At 30.9% G+C, this 13,013-nt stretch overlaps 2 protein-coding genes across 2 annotated transcripts in view; one reads left to right on the top strand and one right to left on the bottom strand.

Moving 5' to 3' along the window:
- Nucleotides 1–3,836: 3,836 nt before the first annotated feature.
- LOC101499225 (ATP-dependent DNA helicase DDM1) lies at nt 3,837–9,570 on the bottom strand. The gene is made up of 16 exons (XM_004511979.4): nt 9,411–9,570; nt 9,211–9,290; nt 8,864–9,079; nt 8,661–8,762; nt 7,931–8,277; nt 7,639–7,828; nt 7,331–7,506; nt 6,652–6,721; nt 6,380–6,569; nt 6,162–6,254; nt 5,985–6,079; nt 5,766–5,885; nt 5,047–5,166; nt 4,861–4,959; nt 4,653–4,763; nt 3,837–4,323 (listed from the first exon to the last, which is right to left on the bottom strand). The coding sequence occupies exons 2-16, from the start codon at nt 9,280–9,282 to the stop codon at nt 4,093–4,095; spliced, it is 2,232 nt and encodes a 743-aa protein (XP_004512036.1). The 5' UTR covers nt 9,283–9,290; nt 9,411–9,570; the 3' UTR covers nt 3,837–4,092.
- A 2,024-nt stretch (nt 9,571–11,594) lies between these two features.
- LOC101498899 (cation/H(+) antiporter 15-like) overlaps nt 11,595–13,013 on the top strand; it is a 3,598-nt gene continuing 2,179 nt past the window's right edge. Inside the window, exons 1-2 of the mRNA XM_004511978.4 lie at nt 11,595–11,850; nt 12,235–13,009. Coding sequence (XP_004512035.1) covers nt 11,653–11,850; nt 12,235–13,009 — 973 coding nt within the window. The 5' untranslated portion in view covers nt 11,595–11,652. The remainder of the gene's footprint in view (nt 11,851–12,234; nt 13,010–13,013) is intronic.

Genomic DNA, 13,013 nt, shown 5'->3' with positions numbered 1-13,013 from the left:
GCAAATATAACCCCATAACTAATGATTCTAAATTTGTTTATACTTTTATAAGTTAATGGGATTACTAGTTGGCCGGGAATTTAGCCTTTTAGCCATTGTAACCTAAATATTGTTATTATTTATATGAACTTCAATTCTAAGAGTGTGTTTGGCTAAAGCTGATGGTATAAATTATTTTAAATTTGCGTTTTGATTCAATTATTTGAAAGAGAAGAGAATGCTGCAAAATCTCTCTAAAGTCAATTATAGATTTCTTTTAAAAGTGAGGAGATGTGGGGAAGAAGGTAATTATAATATATTAATTTGTTCCTAAGTACTTTTATTTAATTTAATGTGATCTTAAATATAACACTAGATAAATATGAAAATTTACACCTTTTAACGTTATTAAATTTGGAGTTATTGTAAATGAGTCTAGACTCTTCTATCTTTTGTTTAACAATTCTCACGTTGAATTTATTTGGAAACAAGTAAATGAGTCAATTCGTGTTCTAGTTATAGTAGCCTCATCTCTAAGTAGTTTTTAAATTATGATTGAGGTAGCCACTCTTTTCTTATAAGCAAATGAGCATATTCTTATAAATAGAATGTTATAAGCTTCTTTTCTTTTAAAAAAAATCCATGAAAATTATGCCCCCTCTTTGTTGATGAACCACACAAAAAAATTTAAAATTAATTTCTCCTCTCCACAATGAAAAACTCTCATCTCTTCCTTTAAACTAAATATACTTTAAATCACTAATTAAACTGAAAGAGAATTAAAATATCTTATTCAAATGTTGTTGAGTAAGAATAAAATTTAATTAATTCAAGGTTTTGTATAAATTTTTTTGAAGCCTTAGACAAATCTGAATCTTAAATTGAAAGTGTTACAAAAGTGAAATATTCAGTGTTCAAATCTCAATGAATAAATAAATTATTAATATTTTTTTATAAAACTAATCAAGAGAATTGCATCGTAAGAAACCATTTTTATTGTACTTATTAATAGTAACTGTTTGTTTTATGTCTTAGAATAGTGTATAAGCAACTGTTTGTAAGTTTATCCTTTATGTTAACCATCCACACCTTTTTGTTGCTTTTATTATAGTATCATAATTTATTGTAAACAAAAGTATATGGTCTATATTTAAAATGAGTAAACCAGTTGACATATAATATTTTTTTAACCATAAGCATTATAATCATTATTATTGATTTTATTTTTATATATCACAACAAATCCATACCAGTCTTACAGCATAAAAACAGAAACAGAGTGTGTCATGCATGGAGATGAAAGTTATACTCACTGTATCTCTAATTATAAGTATTTTTTTTTTAGAAAAAAATCATCCATAAATATAAGTATATTTTTAATTTATTAGATGTATTTATTATTTTTTTAATATATACTTTCTATTAATACTATTAATTTTTGTAAAATATAAAAAATCAAGAATAATACATTCAAATACAAATATTATTTAAAAAAATTAATACATAAAATAAATATATTAACTACTCTATTAATTTTTCTTAATAAATGTTAAAAAACAACGGACAATAATGAAAAGGGAGGGAGATAGTATTAATAAAGGCTAACTTACTTTCCCTAAACAGTAACACTGTTACAGTAACTCAAACATAAATCACAATTGTGATTTGTGCAAATTTAATTTATCAGGTGGAATGAAAGATTAAAGGAAAATATAAATGCAATGGGTGTGATGACAACTTTAATAAGCTTTTAGTCTCTTATTTACAAAAATATTACATTTGTTCATTTCACAAAAATTCAAACAAAAAAAAAACATAAATAAATAAATAAAAAATAGTGACTTAAATAAACTATATTACTCTAAAATTAAATACAAGCAGAAAAATTACTTATATTTGGTCCAAATTGAATTAAATACATGTATTTTTTTCACTAATATTTAAATTGGGAGGAAACAATTATTTGTTATTGGTGTTGCAAAGTGAAGAATAATTAATAACTTGAGAGTGATATATATAATATCAAATATATTACACAACTGAAAAAATATACAATTAAAATGACTTGCAAATATAATAGTTATTATAGGTATATAATATTTTAAGAAGACTTGTTAGTATTTTATTTTATTTTTTTCAAAACATTTTCCTAATTTTTATATGCAATGAAATAATTCTCTATCACCTCCTCCAAATGTGACCTAAAGAAAAGAATCAATGTGATGCAGCTATAATTGTTGAGCATTAATTGTTTATACTTATATCTAAAAGGAACCCCTTTGGAAGACCCCATGGAGGGGAGGGCCACTTATATACTCATTATTTTATAGAGCAATAATAATGTCACCTTTTGAGCCACCGGCCTCATACAACTAGTTTTAATGATATTTTCGTTGCTATTTTTTCCCCTCTTCTTTTGTTGATGGTTATTTGATACCTTGGCTTGCGCAATGTGTTAAAGGTATCACGAGAAGTTGGAGCAGTGGGGGACCATGACAGCATTTAGCCACTTGCAATTCATGAAAATACATTAATTCAACAACCGAAGATCTTGTGTCAAGAAAAAAAACAATTACTCTATGTTGGCCAACATCTAGCTACTTCATGAATTCAACAACCAAACATGCATTAACAACATTAAAAAAGTTGAGAACCCACTTGATTAAATGGGGAACACTTTTGAAGAGGACCCTTATGAATGTAGCCCACGCTTAAGGGCCAAGCACAACAAAGTTAGGTCCAAATATATGAATGATTTTGTGCACGGTGCATATTGGTTGGACAGATAAACACCATTTCATCACAAAGAAGCAGGAAAATATGGTGTGATTGTTCATCCATCTCAACTTTACATTTCTAGTAGTGTAAAACACTCCACTTTATATTCATGGTTTTTAAAATATGGTAAATTAGCGAGAAATAAGGGGCCTTCAGCATTCCCCAGGAAAAAATTGGGTCCTAAATAACAAGTAGGAGCGGATGATCAAGAATGTGCATGGAAAACGAAATTAACTAAAAGCCACATGACAACCCAAAAAGAAATCAAATGAAGGGTCACAAATGATGAGACAACAAGCATGGAGTGCACGAAAGTGAAATCGTGATGTACGAGAACAATCAACTCTCTAAGCCAAGAAAAAGGTCAAACATAATATAGCATTGATAATGGGCTTCAATCTTCAACGTATATTAGATGCCAATTGCCAAAAAAATTAAAGGACAGCCAATCACAAATTTCCTATTAGAGCACATCTAAGGATACTGAGCTATAATAATTAATTTTTCTATGAATGATAGGTTTTTTTTTATTTATTTATAAAATGAATAATATAGTCAATAAGCCTTCATTAGTAGTGAGTGCAGTAACATACTAGTATTGACCTGCATCAATTAAAATGGAGCGTTTATCTCGTTGCAAATGAAATCCTAGCAAATTGAGGGAAAAACAGAAGTTCCTCAGACTTTAGTGGTTTTGGAATAAAAAAACTGTATCTTAATGATCCCAAAGAAACAGCACGTGCAATTAAAGAAAAAGATTCCTCAAATATTGAATTCTACCCAGAACCAAACTATCAATCAAAGAAATTAATTAATACGAATAGATATTCCTGTTATTGTGGTGTATTTTAATAACTGTTTAATTGTGTAATAATAAGTAAATTGGATATTGGATCCGTTACATAGGAAAAAATTAGCTACCAAAATCCAAAATTTATGACCTGCTAAATTGTAAAATGTTTACCTTGATCATCGTCCGCATGTAAGCTTCAGTAAGTGTTTCACATTAATGGAACATATATAGTTTATCCTTTTTTATAAATAAGAGAACGATTTACGTAACAAAGCCACCAAAAAAATGACAACAAAAGCCTTTGGATCAATATAGTCCAACAATATTCAGCTATAGTTACAAGCTGCGTTCAAATTGAATGGATACACCTATATTGGACTTGTGAATAGTTCATACAAAACATGACCGCTAAGTAGTTTCATTTCTAAATGTAGTTCCGTTAGTCGACTTTACAAAAATGAATGCCCTCCCAGGACATTCCCTCTGTGACGATTGATAGTCAATTACATCACTTACCACAAAAAGCAAATTTTAAAAAATATTTAACTGTTAAGAGTGGAAAGCATGCCCCCAGTTGCAGTTGGAATTACCACCTCCCAACCAGGCCCTTTAAGGGGAAAGGTACTAGCTGGAGCTTTATCATCGCCGGAACCATTGATAACAAGATCACTGCGATCCAATATCTTCTCCAGGTCTTCATCACTAATATCTTTTTGTATCATTTTGTCCTCAGCTGTTTCTTCATCTCGAAGCAAGGCCAAAACATCCTCTTCCTTAAATCACAGATAAGGCACAAACTCCAGATTAAAACATGGTAAAAAACCAACTATCAATAATCAAAATTATGCTAGTGCTAGATTTTGGAATGTCCTCTTCATATTTCCAGTAAATCTTGGAGTTAATTGATCAATTAAAAGGTTTGTATTAAGGCAATCCAAAACAGTTAAAAAAATTGGCCATAGAAATACTGAGTTGTCAACCAAAACCACACTTTCAAAATCATTGGAATAATGGAGCAGATTGACAACAAATCTATTTATACACAAGACGATAGAACAGAAAAAATTAGAAATCGCTAGCATGCTACTGCTACCATACAAACCTCCATCTCATCCACAATGGCAGGCTTTGTACGCTCTTGATGAAACTGTCCTTTCTCTATCACCACATGCTCAAGCTTCAACTTGCTGAAAGCTCTTTTTAACATTCGACCCTGTAAACAGACCATGTCATATCCATCTCAATATAATAAGCTACCAGTCATATGTCGTTTACAAATTGTACTTATTATATACATAATTTCCAAGTACCTCTACTGATTGAGCAGTTGCGAGCCTGTAAACATGAACAGGCTTTGTTTGACCGATTCTATGACATCTATCCATGGCCTGTAAATCCATTTGAGGATTCTGTAGTACAATGAAGTCGTAAGCATAGTTTAAGTTAAATGCTGTGAAGCAAATAGATAAATGCCAAACAGGAAAAGTCAAAAGTACCCAGTCACTGTCATAAAGAATGCAAGTGTCAGCTGCAGTGAGGTTAATTCCCAATCCACCAGCCCTAGTAGAAAGAAGGAAGATTCGGCAATTGCTGTTTGTATCATTGAAGTCCTGGATCTGCTCATTAAAATGAAGTCGTAAGCATAGTTTAAGTTAAATGTTGTGAAGCAAATAGATAAATGCCAAACAGGAAAAGTCAAAAGTACCCAATCACTGTCATAAAGAATGCAAGTGTCAGCTGCAGTGAGGTTAATTCCCAATCCACCAGCCCTAGTAGAAAGAAGGAAGATTCGGCAATTGCTGTTTGTATCATTGAAGTCCTGGTTCTGCTCATAGGCAGAATGAGAATAAACAAAACATTCAAAAATGTAGCCTCTTCAATTAGTGTTGTGATTAAGAAGACAACAAAAATCTCTCATGCCTATGTTTAAGATATCAGGAGTTGTAACTTGCAAACTACTACAAAAATCTACTCTAAGCTTTTAGGTGTATTTTTTCATGGTAGGAGACCTACTTTTAACACATTTTAAAAATTAAAAATACCATTTCTTAATTATCAATATGATTTATGACTTTGAAGATCATGAAGGGTTATGCATTATAAACTAATTATCTTATTTAAACCTAAAGCAAAACACAGTAACAAAAGCACAGATCAGAAAGAAAAAAAACTAATTATCTTATCAGAGTGGTGTTATACATGCATTGTTACATACCTGCCGTTTCCTATCCTCCAGTTTCACTGAACCATCAATCCTGCAAACTTCAAAGCCTTTTTCACTGAAATAATAATCCATTATATCCAACACTCTAGTCCACTGACTGAAGATCAGAACCTGATAGAAATTGGCAAAGGCAAAGGCCAATGAGTTATGACTAACAGCTTGGCAATAAAAAAGGAATCACAGGCACAAAAACAGCACTGTAAAGCCTACTTTGTGATTTCGTGCAAATAGCCGTTCCAACAATCGGTTGAGCAAATGGAATTTTCCACATTGTTCAATGATCTCATTCACAGGAGGATAAAAATCTATCAAGAAAGCAAATTTCAGCATAGTTTAAGTATCACGGGCCATGAAATCAGTAAACCTATCTAATAACACGGTACTTACATGAACGATCAAAAGCTGATTCTAGGAGGTCAGGATGGTTACAGACTTTCCTAAGTTGAAGAACCAAATTATTGAGCTTTGTCACAGAGCGTCCTGCATTAAATCAGTAAGTAGAAGTACATAATACAATTTATACACAGAAATTGAGGGTGAGGGTATGTAATTTGCAATAGCACTATCCCTTTCTTTCAAATGAAAAAGTTACGAAAAAAATTTACCAATTGAAAGTTTGTCATTCAAATATTTCCCTAGTGTCTCATTAATTAAATGTTCCTGCAAGCTCTTCTGATGCTCGGTCATGTTAGCATATACAATGATCTCTTTTTTCCGTGGCAACATTAGCTCAACATCAGACTTCATTCTACGCAAAAGAAATGGCCTAAGAATTGCATGAAGCTTTGCTACTACCTGCACGACACAAAACATAGTCATTAGGCCATCTTGTTAATATAAAGGATGAACTAGCATAAAAGCAATTTAGAGCATATACTTGGGCTCTTCTTTTCTCTTCTAATTCCTCCATGGTTGCTCCATTACAAGACTTTCCTGACAGATTAAACCTACAAAGAAATTTGAATGCATAAAGTAAAGACCAACAAATGCACACATGGTGGTTTCTTTGGTATTAAACCAAGATCAATATTGTCAAAGGACTTTAAAAGTGTTTGAATATAAACTTCACCAGAAAGAAAAACCATAGACCATGTTGGAAGAGCACATAAAACAATCAAAAGCATAGTCAGATTTGAAAGAAAAAGACCTTGCATATGAAGAATAGATACAGGGGGTGAGGAATGAGGTGGGGGAGGGATGCAACAGATTCAAATTAAAAGGACAATACAGTTGAAGAAACATCCGATAATCTTTGAAAAATTAAGTTTTATAAAGTAAATTCATTATCTAAATTAAAAAATGTGAAATTTGTCAAAGTTTATTGAAATGTTGTGGTGATTGCCCAAAATTGCATCCCTTTGGTATGATAAATGACGTAGATTCAGATTACAAAATAAAAAGCACTACTTTGTTCTCCGTGATGCTTGTTTTACCCAACAATATAATAGGAGATAATCAACAGAACAACATATCCAATTTGGGGCATGAGATTTCCATCATAGACATATTACCATGTGACAGTAGGAATTAATAACCAATAGGCTAAGAACACTAACCATGACTCAAACTCTTCAAGGGATGAGAATATATCAGGTAAGATGAAGTTCAACAATGACCATAGCTCTGCCAAGTTATTCTGAAGCGGCGTCCCAGTCAAAAGAAGCTTATTTTCAACTTTAATGTATTTCAATTCCTTCACTAATTTGCATTTTGAGTTTTTGAGCCTGTGTCCCTAAGGTTACAAAAATAAAATTAAAACAAGGTAAACAGACTTAATTATGTATTACTTACTGTTGACTGTTGAGTTAATACATGCAACGTAACATAAAACCTTTTATACATTCAAATGAGTGAATTTATGTACCTCGTCAACAACAAGATATTTCCAATTGTATGACCTGAAGCATTTCTTAGCATCATTCATCGCAATCTCATAAGAAGTTATTACAATTGGAAATTTTGGGCCAACTGTTCTAGGCATATGATTCCTTCTGATGTCATCTCTCTGTTGTTTGTTACCATGGTAGATAATAGCAGGGAGTGATGGTGCAAACCTATTCACATTTATTCAAGAATTAATGATCGCAGTGAAGAAGCACATCATAATAATATAATACTTGTATTGCTATAAATATTCTACAAAACATATGATCTACCTAGAAATCTCATTCATCCAATTGGAGAGGGTTGATAGTGGAGAAATTATCATATATGGACCATTCAAACCTTTTGCTATCAGATGAGAAAGAAACCCAATCGTTTGGATCGTCTTCCCAAGACCCATTTGATCAGCAAGAATCCCATTCAATCCATTTTGCCACAAGGAAATCAACCACTTTACACCCTTCAGTTGATAAGACTTCAATTTCCCACCAGTTAGTAAAGGCATAAGCTCCTTCTGCTCTTTCTCAGTTTTTTCTTCCTCACTCAAATTCACATCTTCAGTCTTCACGTTTTCTTTAGATCTTGTAATCATGGCTTCAACTGCCCTTTTGGCTTTCCTCTAAAGTAATTCCAAACATGATCACATATTATTGATTAGAATAACTTAAACTACATGCAAGCATAACAAATAAAAAGGAATTGTACAAAAAAAACATAAAATAGCTTAAAATCAATTTTGTTGTTGTATGTACAAGCATATGAGCCTCAAATTGACATCTTTCACTAACAGTAAAAAAAAATCATCTGCATTTCAATGTTATATTATTTTTGCAACTCCTACAACTAACAGTTAAAAATATTCATATGCATTACAATGTTATTATTTTTGCAACGCCTATAACTAACAATCAAAAAAATCATCTGCATTACAATGTAATGACTTTTGTAACTCCTATATACAAAATAATCCATCTGGTACACACTACACAGCAATGTACTCACAGTATTGCATTGTGAAGCTGCCTTTCTTTTTGATCCTCGGCCGTTCTTTTTTGCAACTGGTTGGCTCTCTTCTTCATCCTGTTTCTCTTGTTCACCCGCAGTCTAGCAATACATATTCAAACAATGAGAACAAACAATACAAATGAAAAAAAAAAAAAAAGTTAACACAAAACAAAAGCAAATAGCGGTTACAAATATTATACCAATGTGATATCATCCATTTTCTCAAGAAGAAACTCAGAGTACAGTTTCGTTTGTGTTAAAAGTTCATCTAACTTGTTAAACTGTGTGTCGTTAAGATTAGGCGCTTCTTCACACTGTTCCTTCTCTTCCTCAACACGAGCTTTAAGTAACTTCTCTTCCTCCTCTGCCATTGATTTCGATACAACACCATCATCGGCAACAACCACCTCTTCCAACTGCCATTTCCATTTCAAAACGGTTTTAATAGAATAACAAGCATCAAAACCAATATAATCAAAAATGAAAAAATAAACCGAACGAAATCATGAACAAAAAAGTTTCAGTTTAAAATCATAATAGAAAATACCTCTTCTTCTAGTACCGAAGTTGGTGATTCAACTGTAGGATCGTCGTTCTTCTCTTTGTTCTTCACTTCCATTTCGAACCCTAAAAGTTAAGAACAATAACAAAAATTCAAAATAAATATTTAAAAAAAAAAAAGAGCAAAAAAAAAAACAAGATGCAAATAAACACAAGCAGCATTGTTAGGGTTACGGTTGAACTTACTCGAAGAGAAATGAAAGCGTGAGAGAGAGAAAATGGGAATGAGATTTTTGTTTTGAAGTTGAGTTGAGGGAAGATGAAAGGAGCGCGAAAAATAATGGGTGTTGTTGTTGTTTTTGTTGTGTGAGTGTGGAGCGATAATAATAATATAAAAAATTGAAAATAGCAGCGCAGATTTTTATTTTATTTTTTGTTTTTGGTTTGATTTTCCTAATAATGAAGTGTGTGACTGGGCGGGAAAGTATAATTGAAATATTGCCCTTGGTTTTGGGAATATTTACAACAAAAACCTACATGTTGACGAGAGTTTAAAGAGTAGAGTGAGGTTAAATGTTGAAATTGGCCCATACGGTCGTGTCTGGTGAGTGATGTGGTGCGAGCAACCGGTGTGGGCTTTCCATATTTTTAATGAAGTGAAAGCATCCCGAACAACGGGTTGCTATTATTCTTACCTTTTATTTATGGTGGGATTGCTTTTTATTTTTTTAGCACTCTTCCTATTTTTCTTCTTTCTAAAATTGCAAATTCTTTTGTTGGTAATTGCTTAAAATTAATTTCTTTTTTATAATATGAAAAAATTGCAAATTCTTTTGTTGGCAATTGCTTAAAATTAATTTCTTTTTTATAATATAAGTTGGACTCGAATGATTTTTTTTATATATTTTGAAAATTTTTTATTAATTGTTTAAATGTACAAATTTGAATCTAAAAGTAGATAAATTTTTGTATTTTGTAGATGAAATTTGATAATATTTTTTTTGCCAATGCATTCTATTAAGAAAATATAAACAACAAAATAGTTTGAATTCACTGTATCCGTTAGTCGATCTTTAAATTAGGTTGGAGATTATTTTTAGATATGAATTTATTTTTTGAATTAAATCAAATTCGATGAGATGCGAGTTTAATAAGGACAACACAATACAAATATAATATCGATTTGATTTCAATACAAGTCACATAATAGTAATACAAAAATATTTAAAAAAAATAAAGAATTATACTGAGAATTAACTCATAGCTCATATAATATGGCATGCATCATGACACATTTTATAAAAAAAATGTGACTTAAAAAAACTATATTAAGCAACTATACAAACGATACAAACGATACAAGCATCATGAACTATTGCTTTTACAATTATTTATTAAATATATTGAATAAAAAAATATTTATTAAATGTTTTAAGTGGTTTTTAAAGATATCATTTGACTCTACAACTAAATATTCACTTCTCTTATCTTAATATAAAAGTCAGTAGTTAAATAATATTTTAGAATACAACTCATCCAACTTCAAATCCTAAATGTGAAATGAAATTAGATTTTATTATTTTTTTAAATAATAAAATTAATAATAATATAAAATAACATTTTGTCTATAAAAAAATTTCATTATTCAATTATTTAAAAACGAGGGAGTTTGAATTTGTAATACAAAATAATCGACTTCATATATGATGAGTACATTAATATATAAATATAATAATGAAAAATATACTTAAATACAATACTATTGATATATCATGAAATAAAATATAGCGATTTCGTTCAAACATCAATGGTTGATTCTAAATAACGTGACAATACACTATTTCAAATGAAATTAACATTAAAAAATTAATTTAATTACTTTTAATGTAATTTTTTAGTTTACCGGATATTGATTTGATTTTTACATCAATAAAAAACTCACAACACACAATTTTTGAACAAAAAAAAAAAAACTACATCGTGTACCGAATTAAACCTTGAATTAAAAATGTATTAAATTTTATTAAAAAAAACAACTAATATTCAATAGAGTTAACGGATATTTTTTAAGCATGAGTTGACTGATGACAATTGTATCGTGTGCGTAACATGTTAATTGAAGTATTGATTATAACGGAAAAACACAAATTAATAAAAAGACAGGTTAACTTAATTGAAGTTTTATTGGAAATAAATGTAAGAAAATACAGATGATTTGAACTGTCGTTGTTGCACTGTAGAATAGGAGGATATATAGGAAATGTAAAGAAATCTTTACTAATAACAAGCTAAATGCCACCTCAAATAGATAAATATAGTTAAAAAATTTGTTTTCTCCTATATTTGGTTTGTTTGTGTCGTCAAAATACATATAAAACAACGTTTAAGTTCATTAACTTTCTTAGGTTGTTGTTCATAAAAATGAAAAAGGATCAATAAGAGAAAAGACGGCAACAAAACGCAAAGAACAAGGAGGAATTAATTAAACATGGGGGGTGGTGGTCCAATTCCTCCATGTTATCAGATGTCTGTGGTTAATCCCAGTCGCATATGGCAAACTGATAATGTTCTAAAAAAGGAGCTCCCAATTCTTGCCTTCCAAATTGTCTTTGTCGTTTTGTTGTCTCGTCTTTTCTTCTTTATCTATAAACCGCTCCATCAACCTCGTATCATTTCACAGATCTCTGTAAGTATATAAATGCATGAGTTTTTATATTTTATATTTAAATACATTTACTTAAAGTAAACATTGAAAATCAAGCAGTAATAATATTTACGGCGGTAATAATTTTTAATCAAATTTTATCTATGTTTCATATGAATATTAAACTACGAAGGTCTATTTCTCTTTAAACAAGAGGGTTAAAAAACATTAAAAATAAATTTTGAGACAAAAATTTCAAATTCAGCTTAAAAAAAGGTCATTGGTGTCACGTGTGAAAGAGAGTTAATGCATGGCAACATGTCTCTCTGTCTTTTAAAAATTAACTAAGATTACATGTCTCCAAGTTTATTAATACAAAAATTGTCATTGTAATAATTTGTGTGTTCTAAATTCCAAAAAATGTAGGCTGGTTTTCTACTAACTCCACCCTTCCTGGGGAGATACACATCAATTTTCCAGTTCATTTTTCCTGTAAATGGTGTATTCAACATTGAAGTTCTAGCACACATTGGAATCATCTACTACGCATTCCTCAGTGGTCTAGAGATGAATTTGAACACCATTTTACATGTTAAAAAGAAAGCTGCAAGCATTGCGGTTGCCGGAATCATTTTTCCAATGATAATGGGACCAGCGTTATACACTTTACATAGAAAAACTTATGGCAAGGGTGATGGATCAGAAATTGAAGAAAGTACAATGAATGCTTATTTATTATGGACTTTAGTTCTCACTGTGACAGGTTTTCCGGTTATAGCTCACACACTTTCTGAGCTTAAACTTCTTTATACTGGTCTTGGGAAGGCTGCATTAACAGCAGCTATGATAAGTGACACATATGCTTGGATTTTATTCACATTATTTGTTCCATTTTCAATTAATGGTACAAAAGCAATATATTCAGTGGTAAGCACCATAATATTTGTTTTCATTTGCATCTCAGTGGTTCGTCCTATCATTGTAAAGATCATTGATAGAAAGACAGAAAGGGATGAGTGGGATGATGGCCAATTTCTCTATGTGGTGATGGGGCTTTTGGTTTTTTCACACATAACAGATGTTCTTGGTACACATGCCATTGTTGGAGCTTTTGTGTACGGTTTGATTTTACCTCATGGTCGATTTGCTGACATGGTAGCGTCTATCTCAGATGATTTTGGTGGCGGCTTTCTAGCACCGCTCTT

This window comes from Cicer arietinum, chromosome 8 (genome assembly GCF_000331145.2).
Source record: "Cicer arietinum cultivar CDC Frontier isolate Library 1 chromosome 8, Cicar.CDCFrontier_v2.0, whole genome shotgun sequence".
NCBI classification, from domain to species: Eukaryota; Viridiplantae; Streptophyta; class Magnoliopsida; order Fabales; family Fabaceae; genus Cicer; species Cicer arietinum.
The sequence above is the reverse complement of the archived record's forward strand: the minus strand, read 5'-3'. Positions and strand labels throughout refer to the sequence as shown.

Coding starts and splice junctions, on each gene's coding strand:
- LOC101499225 (XM_004511979.4), bottom strand. CDS start 9,282: ATGGAAGTGAAGAACAAAGAGAAGAACGACGATCCTACAGTTGAATCA. Junction 6,722..7,330: donor CTTGAAGAGTTTGAGTCATG/GTTAGTGTTCTT, acceptor ATTTCTTTGTAG/GTTTAATCTGTCAGGAAAGT. Junction 5,886..5,984: donor TATTTGCACGAAATCACAAA/GTAGGCTTTACA, acceptor AATTTCTATCAG/GTTCTGATCTTCAGTCAGTG.